Source organism: Fringilla coelebs (genome assembly GCF_963513975.1).
Source record: "Fringilla coelebs genome assembly, chromosome: 2".
Taxonomy (NCBI): Eukaryota; Metazoa; Chordata; class Aves; order Passeriformes; family Fringillidae; genus Fringilla; species Fringilla coelebs.
This window is the reverse complement of record NC_140029.1, coordinates 34,956,250-34,969,299: the sequence shown is the minus strand read 5'-3', so window position 1 is coordinate 34,969,299 and position 13,050 is coordinate 34,956,250. Positions and strand designations below refer to the sequence as shown.

General features: G+C 42.7%; 1 protein-coding gene across 2 annotated transcripts; it reads right to left on the bottom strand.

The window, feature by feature from the left end:
- Window positions 1-1,565: 1,565 nt before the first annotated feature.
- AKAP17A (A-kinase anchoring protein 17A) lies at window positions 1,566-9,466 on the bottom strand. Of its 2 annotated transcripts, XM_084227088.1 has the most exons (6): window positions 9,453-9,466; window positions 8,937-9,068; window positions 7,854-8,596; window positions 5,673-5,821; window positions 4,812-5,052; window positions 1,566-3,407 (listed from the first exon to the last, which is right to left on the bottom strand). In XM_084227088.1, the coding sequence occupies exons 3-6, from the start codon at window positions 8,526-8,528 to the stop codon at window positions 2,511-2,513; spliced, it is 1,962 nt and encodes a 653-aa protein (XP_084083214.1). In that variant the 5' UTR covers window positions 8,529-8,596; window positions 8,937-9,068; window positions 9,453-9,466; the 3' UTR covers window positions 1,566-2,510. The 2 variants fall into 2 exon arrangements, with proteins under 2 accessions (XP_084083214.1, XP_084083213.1); XM_084227087.1 differs by having other exon boundaries at window positions 7,854-9,068.
- Between the last annotated feature and the right edge of the window lie 3,584 nt (window positions 9,467-13,050).

Below are 13,050 nucleotides of genomic sequence, written 5' to 3'. Positions count from 1 at the left end.
GTTGCCACTGCCAACAGCTATGACGAGGCAGCAGCACATGCAAAGAACACATGCACCAGCTCCTGCCCAGAAAAGGGAGCCCAAGAGCTTTGGACCACAAACTTCCTACCCTCTTCAGCTCAGACCTTGCTGAAAGCAGTCTGTGATTAGCAGGGTTCACACCTCCAACACGAAGAGGTCACACACTCCCTTGTTACACTAGATGATCAGTACACTTTAAAGCCCTACGCATTCTCAAGAGCAAATAGGGTTCCCACTTGATCCTACCCTTCTGGCAAGGACATAAAGGAGACATTGTGGTGTCAGATGTAAAATCTCTCCTGGAGTCAAGCGCAATAACTGAGGTGCATTCTCACAACCAAGAAACCTTTTCTCCTGCTTCATGATGTGAGTTAAGAATGATCAAGAATGACAGCAGAACACTGCAATAAATGCTGGGCATTTCTTGGGACTTAGTACATGAAACCGGGCTCAGATGTCTCTTTCCCAGCTGCCTAGACTTTCCAGCAGGCATGAACACAGGGCTGTAGCATGAAGGTGCCCAATCCATGGTTTAACAGGATTTATGCCCTGTATTTATGCCACACCAAACATGCTAAATGGGGAAATTTTTCCACTAGTGAAGGAAACAACCTACCAGTTAAGAGTGAACCTGAGCCTTCCCCAGCAACAAAGCCTGATTTTAAACTACGCTTAAACTGACAGGTATGGCTGCCTGACACAAGGCAAGAAGCTGGGTGAGTTCTTGACTTCACAAGGGAAGATTTTGGAATGACACAGAAGAAAAAATACTCTCCCTTGACCAGATGGCAACACAGTAAGTGATGTGCCTCAGGACACAGCTGGCCCTCCTGGCTACACTGAAACCCACGCTCAGCCTGCCATCCATCACAACACCCAGGTCCCTTTCTGCAGGGCTGCTCTCCAGTGTCTTGTTCCCCAGTCTGGGTGTATTTCCAGAGCTGCCCCATTCCAGGTGCGGAATCCAGCACTTGCCCTTTGTATGGCTGGTGATTGCCCAGCCCTCTGATGTGTCTATGCCTCTCTGCCTTCGAGGGACACAACAGCTCCTCACAATTTAGTATTGTCAATGTCTTACCTTTTCTGCCCACAGCTAGTAACTACAAAGATTTCAACAGCATGGTCTAGTAAGAAACAAACCCACATGGATTCTGAAAGTAAAGCAGACAAACTCAGTCAGCCAAGGATCCAGCTGAGCTGCAGCACTAAGGTGCTTCTCAGACCCTCCAGGAAATGGATACACTGTGATTTCATGCATCAATGTGAGGAAAATGGCATTTGAAGGCTGTAGTTAAAGAGCACACATCCTGCTGAATTAAGAGTTGACACAGCTGCAAGATAACAGGACCATCAAAAGAGAAGCTGAACTCTATTATTCAAATGTGCTGAGTGATGTTTTCAACAAACAGGTTCTTAACACAACACTTCTGCAGATTTTAATATACTGACACATGAAAACAGCAACTTCAGTTCACTGGAAACAGTTTTCTTTTTAATTTTACCATAAAAATGCAAAATAAACTCTTTCACTGTAACATTATAGCTTTTAATATTCCTGAGCTGCATTTTAAAAGCAAAAGTATTTTTAAATGGATTTAACAAGAGACACTGCAGCCTTACTTTTCAACAACACAAGTAAAAATAATTTAGCAAGAAGGCCCCTTTTTCAAGACCATGTCTAGCTCTTTATGTACCTGAAAAAATGTTTCAAGTAGTCCTATGCCATCTGAAATAATTACAAAGCCAAATATGTCAACAAAATATCAGAACAACTTTCAACCATTTTACCACTGCTTGTTACTTCATACACCAGATGTGCCTCTCTTACACAGAAAGTATTATACAAAGGCATTACACGCCAGAATAATTTGGGCCACAAAGCTTGGCATCATACAGACATATGAAGGAATCCAAGCAGTTTAAAAGGTATCCTGCATAACTTTATCGTCAGTCTTAAGAAAAAATATGGAAGTCCTTCTATCCATCTCAATCAATAAAAACTCTACTTTGTTAAACATGATTTCATTGAACGCACCAGGAAACACTTTAAATCAAATCTGTATGTAATAGCTTGTCACCTCTGAAGTTCCTATAACTGGCACCCTGGTATTTCTTAAGCCAAATTAGGTGATAAAAACTAAATACACTAAAATTAAGGTTTAGAAAACTGAAACTGAAGAAAACAGGTTGGCTTTTAGCACTTTAGGAAGAACTTCAGCACAAGCACAAGTGATTATACCTACATTATGGTAGAAACTTAGAAAGAGACAACAAAGGAAAGAAGGTCAAAAAAATCAGGCATCTCTTTTCTTGATTTCGAGGACTAGATGCAAGCTAAGAATTGGTTGAAACAATTGTGTCTTCCATAGCAGTCACACCGATGAGGTCTGGTGTCCAATTCTGTGGCCCTTGTGTCCTACCAGAGCCCCTTTCAAAGGAGCCAAGGCCTCCACTACCCACTCTAAGTACTCCTTTGCTTTACTCAGTGATCATCTCCGGTGCCTTCGTCTCCTGCTCACACTCCTGCGACTACGACTCCTTTCCCTTCTGTCCCGCCTGCGTTCCCTACTGCGCGTTCTTCTGTAGCGGGAACGTCTGGGGCTCGCGCTCCTTCGCCGAGGACTGCGGCTCCGGCGAGGGCTGTAACTTCTGCTGGAGTGTCTGTAATACCGCCTGTCCTTCCTATGCTTTTCATCCCGGGAACTCACATCTCTTCTGTGTCTGCTGCTCTCCCGTCTACCCTTACTCTCATCACTGTTTATGCTGCTACATGAATGGCTCTTTCTTCTCCTTGGCTCTGTTCCACGTTTGTCCTGCTCACAGAGCAAGTCCTTCTTGCAAGTGTTCTGGTCATAGTTAGAGAGGCTCTTCTGGTCCTGGTTATCAGCAGGAACACATGAAAGTACCCCTGAACCTCTTTTGTCAGAACACCTCTCAGAGTTTGTAGTATGAAGATTCTGACCTTCTTTGACATGAACTTTGTCATGAATGTTGCCATTTAAATACTTGCATTGAGTGTTTACACTTTCAGGGGATGCTACTTCTATTTGAGAGCCAGGAGCCAGTTTGGCTGTAACAGCCTGTCCTGAGGTAGAAGTGATGCAGCTGGATGACACAGTGTGGGGAACAGCACTAGGGCTTTTCAGCATGTCAGTCTGAGATGCTTCAGTTTCTTCTTTGTTTTGATTAACTGCATCCATTTTCTTGCTCAGAAGATTGTTCAGTAGTTTCTCCCTCAGTTCCTTTTCTTTTCTCTGCAACCCCAGTGCTCTCTCTTTTTCCTCTTCCACACGTTTAAGCTCAGCCTCCTGGAGCCTCCGTCTCTCCTCTAGCTGCTGAAGACAAATCTTTTCTTCATTCTGTTCTTGCTCCAAAAGCTTTACTGCCTGAAAGACAGTCAAAGGGAAGAGTAAACAAAAAATATCTCCTCCTGTTTCCAAGTTACAACATAAAACAAAGGCAGCAATGTGGCAAGAAAATAAAATCTAACCAACAGAACTTAACCATCCCAAAATAAAATGGTATTTCCTTTATAAAGGAGACAAAAAATCAAAACCAATCAACCAACAAAACCCATTAATCCAAAACTGCTGTAAGTTGAAACAGTATTTGTCCACAGTTCTTGATAAAGTTCTGTCTTCATGGCTCCCAATATAACAAAAGTAATAACATGTAAAATCTGCACTATTGAAATACATTCATCAGGATCAAAACTTGAAGGTTACAGTCAAATTTAAAATTTCAAAATTCAGTCAAATTGAAAACGTTTGAAATTTTATTGAAAATTACTTCTTTTAGATGATTGCCCTCTGTGGCTCATAGATAACTTTACAGTAAGTCCACAAAACCAGCAAATAATTAAATGGACAATTATTATGTAGAAACTGATTGTCATGCTGTCAACCACTAAAAATTCACAATACTGGAAAAGGTTCAAACCTTGTTCTATTCTGACCTAGTCAAGTGGCTTAGTATAGACCTCAGAATTCTTTAAATGAAAGAAACCCACTCTCTGTTTCATCAGACAACCTTTCTATTCCACAGCTACAAAGTTAAAAAGCCTGCAAAAGGCATTTCTCCCTTCTTCTAGTATGTAACTGATCTGTAAGTTCAAAAACACTCCTGAAGTGCACTGGCATCAAGGAAAAAACCTGTGCTTTTCCCCACAGCTTTTCATTTCTACAGAAAACATTTCACATTCAATACACCCTAATATGGTTTTATTCAAGTCTTAAGCTTCATTGTTTCAGTGAAAAAAAATAACAATACTGTTATTAGAGAGACAGGATCTAACATTTGAAACCTTTGCAGACAGTACTTTTCCTACAGAAGAAACATTCTGTGCATTTCAAACACTGACTAATGGAAGTTCAATCTCTGAAACTGCAAAGAACAGCGAACAGAATTGCTGCAAGGCAGATGGGAAACAGCATGTAAATGAGAATTAGAAAAGGAATCTGGCAACTTATTCTTTGTGGTTAGCTCACTTCATCATGCCCACACATTCTTCTACTGGACTTAAGAAAACCTGACAATTAATTTACAGATAAAAAATGCTATTCAGGACTATAGGTTCAAGCTCACTTTTCATTTACCTACAAGTGCATATCTTACCAACAGAGAAATACTGTTTCATTGTGCTTTTTTGAAATTTTGGTCTAAGGAATAGCAGCTGCAGAGGTAGCAAACCTTGTGTTTAATGAACAGTGCTCCCCACCTCCTCTCAAGCCAGCAAAGGACTTTGTTCTGTTGGGTTCTTCATTAGCTTCTGAAATAAATATTGAAATTACCTTTGCTCTGCTTAGCAATTCTGCAATTAGTCTAATGGACTGAAGATTTCTCTGAGCTAACAGGAGCTTCCTTTCTTCTAGCTTTATCTTCTCTTGAAGTTTTCTCTGTTCTTCAGCTTGAAGCTTTTCAAGTTGCTTTTTGTTCCGTCGAACTTCACGATCTTTCTGTTTCTGTTCTCTCTTACGTAACTTCTCTTCTCTTTTTCTCTCTCTCTCATATTCTTCAAGCTCTCTCTGCTTCCTAAAAAGAGATAAATATTTTTGCCTTATCTAGGCAAAGCACAATTTCAAACTCGTACTGTATGTATAATACATTTTATGCTTCAAGTAAATTTGTTTCTAAATAAGTCATGTTGATGAAGAAAAGTAGAAAGCTGAACATTTTAACCTTTACTTGTGACAGCAAAAAGTCATATTCTATCTATTTTTAACAAGTCAGAATTCAAAGAAAAAAAATTGCTCCAGCAAAGAATTTATTTAAACTTTGACCAGAGACAATAATAATGCATGAGGCAGCTGGGTAGAGAATTATCACAGCCACAAGAATACCAAGCCAACGAATGTGTGCAGTGGTGGTGGGTTCTCTTTCTGTGATTAGGTAACTTCTGCTGAAGGCCAAGGGTCTCTGAAACTAGGTGTCTAAAGGCAAAACTTTTAGGAAATTGAGTATTTTGCAGGTTTAATATTTTGAACTGAACATAAGCATAGGTGGTAAACTAAACCACACTCAGCTTTTAGTGCTTCATTTTAGCTAGAGACAACTTGTGGTTTTTTATTTTCTATCTTTTGATGGTGATATGAAGGAGCAGTTTTCTTATGCCTGATTGTTAAAACTATAACTGGAAAATAAGTGGTAAATACCTTTCTTCTTCTTTTTGTTTTTCCTCAGCTTCTTTCTCTTTACGTTTTTGTTCTTCTCTCTGCTTTTCAAGCTCTTGAAGCTTTTGCCTTTCAAGTTGACGCTTCTTAATTGACGCATCACTGAGGTGTTTTGTTGAGTCAAAAGAAACCTTTACAGGATACAATTGAAAACAGTTTTAGGAAAACAGAAAAAAAACCAAAAACTGCAACCTGATAATTTTAACTTAGACCTTGGTGTAAGTACAATCAGATGTGTAAAACCTTCTTCAAAACAAAGGGAACTTCTCTATGTGCCCAGAGAAAGCACCATCTATTCTAATCAGGTAGTTGGGTACTACACGTGTAGCAAAATCAGATACCACTTCTATGTCTCACAAAAATAAACCCCAGTGTGGCTGAGGCTCTGTCTGTCCAATGTTTTCAATGTGTCAGAATGGGCATATAAAGAACTCTTAATTAATGCAGGCTGTTTGGGACTGTACAGCACTATGAAGAAATAGGTTTAAATAAAGGCCTTCCTTTCTACCTAAAACTGTGATCCTTCAATTAAGCAGAAGACATAGTTCTACAGCATTCAGCACCTGGTTCAAGCCCCCCCCAGCAGTTCTAAAACCAAGATTCTTAAATTGAGGTACACTGGCAGAAGATCCCAAGTCATAGGAACAGAAAGAAAAGAAAGACACACACATCTGAAAAATGAGACTCCAAAGGCGCTCAGCTTCCAGGATATATGAACACACCTTGGTCATGTCCAGCTGCATGCTGGAACAGGACACCACCAGACATGACAGCCCTGGTATCCTAATTTCCAATTCTGAGTGCAGGCAGGGATCTATAACACACTTCCACAGACCCGTGGTCATTGAACCATGGGGCAGAGAACAAGGAGCACAGCCTCTGCAGTTTAATCTACTCAGGCTTTATGCAAAATGATGTTTCACTAACAGACTGAGAGGACAAATAGGTACAAACAGACAAGGTGTGGTGACCTTGTGTAACAGAGAGCTGCTGTCCTGACAGGGCAGCTGCCAGGAAGGCCTGACTCTTCTTGCACAGCCATACTAAATTTGGGAACCCTGATCCACTGCACCTAAATGACAGGTTGAGTTTCACCAGGTCGAGGCACAGTTTCTATCCCACAACTGACAAGCTTTGATAACAAGATAAAAGATTGCAGTATTTTACTTACACTGACTAAACTACAATTTGAAAAATATCTGTGCATTCCCACACTGCACAAAGTAATACTCAAGGTTTTTTTTCTGAAATACACTTCCTGGGCTGATGAATGACTAATGAGCATACCAAAATACATCCACAAACATTTCACTTAACCACTATGTAAATGCACAGTCCACCCCCAAACAGAGTAAGTTTTCTTGAGGCCGTGCTTTCAGAAACACTACATCTGAACAGACTGCCTTGTTCCCTCCTGTCACAGCTGTAATTTCTAAGACAATGAGGTTACAGAAGATTACTTCTGGAAAACTCCATATGCAAACATTATGAAATAAGCATAGGAAATTCACAGGAAGCTGTGCTACAAATGAAAATTACCATTTAAATTTTTGTGGGGCCTTCCTGTATATCAGGTACACTGACGATTAACTGTGTATTTCCCAGACCAGACAGGCCACATGCTACTAAGCCTTTTAGTTCTGACCTTCGACTGGTAGACCTAGCTATCAATGCAGGGACCAAACACAGACACTGAGAAATTCTCCCCCAAAATGTCTCTCTGCACTGAACACATGAAAGAATTATGCACTTTACAGTCAATCTTCTGGTGAAATTTGTCTGAACTTGCTCAGAACTGGAATTTTAACTGAAATGGAGATTGATAAACACATATTATTTTCTAAAGCAATTTAGAAAATCGTGTTCATAAACCTGATCCTTCCATAAGCAGTTCTAGAACCGTCTTGTTTAGGAAAAAAGCAAAACCCCACTCACTTTAGTTACACAGTCTAACAAGACATTTTTCTACCAACACTTTCCTTTGAAAATTGTATTATGTCTGTCCCACAAAGCTACATTAATGCTGTCAATGTCACCTGTTGCCATCACTGTGATATAAAGATAAAGGTTTCAAGCACTATGGAAATAACATTTAGTTGTACTCAGACCTTCATGGGGGCTCCCACGCAAAAGGCTGCAGTCTTTTATATTTTATATGCTCACCTTTATATTGCAAGCCACAGCTTTGCCATCATCGCCCTTGTACATCAGCTTCATCCCTCGCAGGGCATTCATGGCCTCGATGAATCCTGCATACTCCCGGTACTGAACATAGGCTTCAAAGTTTAAATGGCCTCCAAAGCTGAATGTGTGAAAATTCCTGCCAGTCATCTCTTCTCTGTAAGGGTCCAGCATGGGTATGTCCACATTACGGATTTCTCCAAATTTCTGGAAAACTTTTATAAGGACTTCTTCACTTGGCTTTTCCGAGCCAGTCTCCTTTGCTGCAAACCACTTACAAGGCAAACCCTCCAGGTGAATAGTGTCTGGCCTTTCCCCAGGTAAGGTTTCGTTCATATCTTTTGCATCACGGAAAAACGAGTCCCAGTCATGTCTGGTAGGAAAGTCAATCTTGTATTCCGCAGCACGCACTTTCAAAATGTCAGAGAAGCCGCTCAGCTTTATTGTTTTGCCATCAAGGCACGCCAGGAAAGATTTAACCAAACTTTTGTTCTCGACCTCTCCTTCAAACCTAATGAAATCCATTGTGCTTTTAGAAATCCGAAGAGTGGAAAACTGATGAGTTTGCACCATCCCCTTCAATCTTTCCATCACTTCCCAGTTCGAAATGGATTTTCCCGGTTGCTTCAGCTGAGGAAGTGCCACACTGATGGTCATTTTTGTAATGGGTTTAAGGTATAACCCACAGGGAGCACAGAGCTCTACAGCTTCTGATGTATCATGAACTATTGTTGCAGCAGCCATAACAAAGAAAAAGCATAGGATAAAAAAATAAAAGATGCAAGTTTAAGTTGCAGGCCAACAGTAATCAAATAAAATAGCCCTTATCCATAAATAATTTAATTCTTTGGTGATTTAACCATTCCCAAGTTTAAACGATGTCTCTTAACACAAGAGTGAATTAGGTAATTACAACCGAGTAGTACAAACATCTTAAATTACTTTACAACCACTAGAACCTATAAGTAATTAAAACTCTGTAAGGCCTCTGAATAGAAAACTAGAAGCTGATGACAGTCTTAGGAATACATGAGGTTGGTATGTGATTGCTCAGAAAGCAGCTACCCTTTCTCAGGAGGGAAGGGACTGGCGGCGCGATGTCACACCGCTCCCAAATCTACTTAACAACCATTGAACCCCAGCAGGCTGGCGCCGAGGCGGATCTCACGTTCTCCGGAAGGAAGACCTGGAAAGTGTCTGCAACGAGAGAAAAGCGCCCCTTTTATTTAAAAGCCCGAAGCCCCACCGCCCCTCCCTGCCGGCAGCGCCGAGCAGGCTCCGCGGGACAAGGCTGGGTAACACCGCGACTCACACCGGAGCCAGCGGCCACCGCCGGCAGCTGCCCCAGGCGGGCGGAGCCCGGGCGGCGGGGAGACACCGCGGGGAGACACCAGCGGGAAAAGCGCCCCTCGCCGATGCCAGCGTCCACCCGCAACCCCCGCCGCCGGCTCCTGCGCGCCCCCCGGCAGGCAGAACCCGGCCCCGCGTCCCCCGGCAGGCAGAGCCCCCCGGCAGGCAGAGCCCGGCCCCGCGTCCCTCGCTCCCGCTGCCCGGACGGGACGGCCCCCCAGCCCGCCTCACCCGCAGCCGCCGGGACGCACCACCCCGCATGCGCCGCCGCCGCTTCCGCTTCCGCCTGCCGCGAGGCCGCGGCCTGCGGGAGCGCCTCGCTGCGGCGGGACGGCGCCTCCTGGCGGCGGGGCGGGACGCGCGGTCCAGGGACACGGGGACCGGGCTCTCCCGGGAAGCACGGCCCGCGTTCCCGGCCCGCGCAGGGACCCTCCGTGCGCTGTGCCGTGCTGTGCTGTGCTGTGTGTGGTGTGCTGTGCTGTGGTGTGCTGTGCTGTGCTGAGCTGTGCTGAGCACACACCTGGCGTCTGGGGACAGCTGGAGCTCGCTGCATGGCACTGATCCCCCTTGCACAGAATCCGCTCGGTGGGAAGAGCACCTCTGAGTCATCGAGTCCAACCTCTGGCTGAACGCCGCCGTGTCCATAGCCCATGGCGCTGAGGGCCGCCTCCAGCCTTTCCTTAAATCACCTCCAGGGACGGTGACTGCGCCACCTCCCTGGGCAGCCCATCCCAATATCTACTCATCCTTTATGTGAAGAAATTCCTCCTAATATCCAACCTAAACCTTTCCTGGCACAGCTTTAGCCCATTTCCTCTTGTCCTGTCACTGGTTGCCTGGGAGAGGAGGCTGATCCCACCTGGCTACAGCCTCCTTTCAGGTGGTTCCAGGGAGTGATAAAGAGCTTCCTTTTTCTCCAGGTTAACAACCCCAGCTCCTCAGCTGCTCCTTACAGGACATGCACTCCGTGGGACATACACTCCGTAGGAAATGCGTTCCCTCTGTCAGCCCAGGACACCAGGGCACAGCCAAGGCCACCCTGACCCAGGAAGGCAGAGCAGGGCTGACTGTGCTCACCTGCCCCCGCTCCACCACTTTAAAACTGGCTCCAGGTCCAGCCTTGGATAGAATTCCACCATTTGAGAAACTGTGACTGCAGAAGCCTTCAGCAGCAGGCTGGATGTAAACAGTGGCTTTGAAGCACCACTGACCTCAGTGCAGGAGCTCAATCCAGCAGCTGCAGCAAGACCGCAGCTGTTGTGCAGAGGTGCTATTTCATACCACAGGTGTTGGTAACTGCTGGCCCTACTCTGCTTCTGTTATGGTTAAGTAGCAGTATAAACACAGAATAAAGAACTACTGCTACTGACAACATTTGAAACAGTGTGTGCTTTGTAGTCTGAGAGCCCCTGCCTTGTATGTCACACCTTCTCCTGCAAACCTGCCCTTGGGAAGCACACAAAGCTAAGCCAGATATATTCCAGGGAGTTTCAAGCAGCAGCACAGGCACGCCCTGCATATGGCAATGATTTTGAATCCTGTGCATAATGATAGCCCCACTGCTCAAGACTGTGCCAGAAATCATTATTCTGTATTTTAAACTCAAAGACTGGAACAATGCTCTGCAAAGTTACAAAATACCAGCATTGATGTTACTTATGACAGGACATCAGCCACAACTTTAAAAGCTATCATGGACTATTTTTCTGATATACTCAAAATACCTACTACAAACATTATATTTAAATGGGCAAGAGGAAGTATTGATAATGTACACACTTTTAAAAGAGGTAATCAAGCATCAGTACTGCAGTATAGAAAGCATAAACTGTCTCTGTTGAGATGCAGTCCGTTACGTTGCGCAGATGTGTTAATCTCATTTTCATTTTTTCAGTGAGATACTTAAATGAATAAATGAAATGTCTCCCTTTGGTTTTCAGAGTCTGAAGTGAAGGTCAGTAAAGGATATGACACCAACGGGGCAGAAGGATGAGCCAGCAAAGTAAACATCTGTAAGGGACAGTATCTGAGTGCAACTGTGCATGTAAATCTGGTTTTTACTGTAAGACATTGCTTTTCCCCAACTCTGTCAAATGCATTGTGCTGTTGACCTTACAAACCATCTGTCATGTCTGAAAGCTTTTACCTTTTTTCTGACTTCAACAGAGAGTCTTATGGAAGATGTCACTTCTGCTTATTCACTCTGTTCTGTACCTTCCATATTAAAACACCAAATCCCACAGAAGTTCACTAGAGGGAGTGCTTGTTACTTACATGTAAGAGATCTATTCATAAACATAATTCAAATAGGCTATAAACAGCAGATACTAGGTTTTGTATTCATGCCAGAATACAGATCATTCTTCCTTTCTTGGAAGAGGATATAATTCTCCCAACTACACACAGTCCTATCTGGGTACTTCTCCTGCTTTTCCTGAAATGCACCATTTTCTTGACCTTAGTGGTCATTGCAGAAATGCATGCAAAATGTTACATGGTGTTTACATAAAATAAAACAATACCCCCAGTACAATTCCATTTCCTTTCCTTCTATCTTCCTTCCTTTCTGAAACACACCAAAGAAGAAGACCTTTTTTTAGTATAAAACATAGCTGTATCTCTTGGAGAATGATTCATCTAAATGTGTTCATCTAAATCTTTGCTACTACTCTAGAAATGCTCCTGGTACATATCTTTTCTGAAACAGAGTATGTTGCACCTTGTGGTTCCTTTGGATATGATTTTGGTTTTCTGTTGTCACTGATCAGGGGATATCTCTTTCTTCTCTCCCACAGAGGGAGAACTGAATGATTCACTGTGCTGTTGAACAGTTTATGAATGGAAATTGGAAGTGGAGGCAGGGGCACAGAAGAATTTCTCAGATTAAATGATTGCATACGGTTGAATAGACATTACAGTGTTGATTTTAGGCTCTAAATAGCCTCTCCCCACAAAGCAAAATTAATCCCTGAAGTGGGTAGGAACAGAGGAATGAACCTGAAATATATGGGTTTATTTCCCATGGTAAGAAACAGCTCCACAAATAATTCTATTTCCTTTCATTAGCTTTGCTCTTTCTTGTTTGGATTGTTCCGTGTGTCAGTGAAGTTTGTGGGTGTGACAGATCATCTGTCTTGGAAGCAACCATAACATTAAAAGTAAAACATGTGCTGATGTAGGCAACTTCAATTAACTAGAATTAATAAACACTTCCAGGGCCTGGTTCTCTACAAGCCTAACTATTGCATTCTGCTTAAAGCAATAGAATATGACAAGATAAATATCCAGTTTCACTCTCTCTAACACAGCCTTATGGCAGAGAATCGGCCTTGAAGCACTGTGTAGGATGCAAAGCAGATAATTTTCTACTAATTGGTCTCTGTGCCTGTGCCCACTGCCATCTATCTCACACTAAACAGAACTGGCAACATTTCTGCTTTTTGCTTTCACTGAGGCAGAATTGGCATCTGTTGTGGTATTGGTTTATGAACTGTTTATGAAGTGTGCTGTAGCCTATAAAATATAAAAATTAGATTCAATTGCCAAGACACATTGTACTATATTTGTTAGCACAATGTGTTTTTTAAAAAGTTTTAGTGCTGTGCTGTCAGATGCATTGGTGGTTATTTCAGTTTTTATACATGCATCCATGAAATGTTTTCCCATAATGACAGATTTCAAGAACTATCACTTAAAATAAATCAAAATGTATATTTTTCCTACTTTTTTTCCAATGTCTGTTTAGGGAAAAATAATTTGATTCAAATTAATGCTTGAAAATGAAGTATTTCCTCCATAGTATTGCATATTACAGATTGACACCAATCAT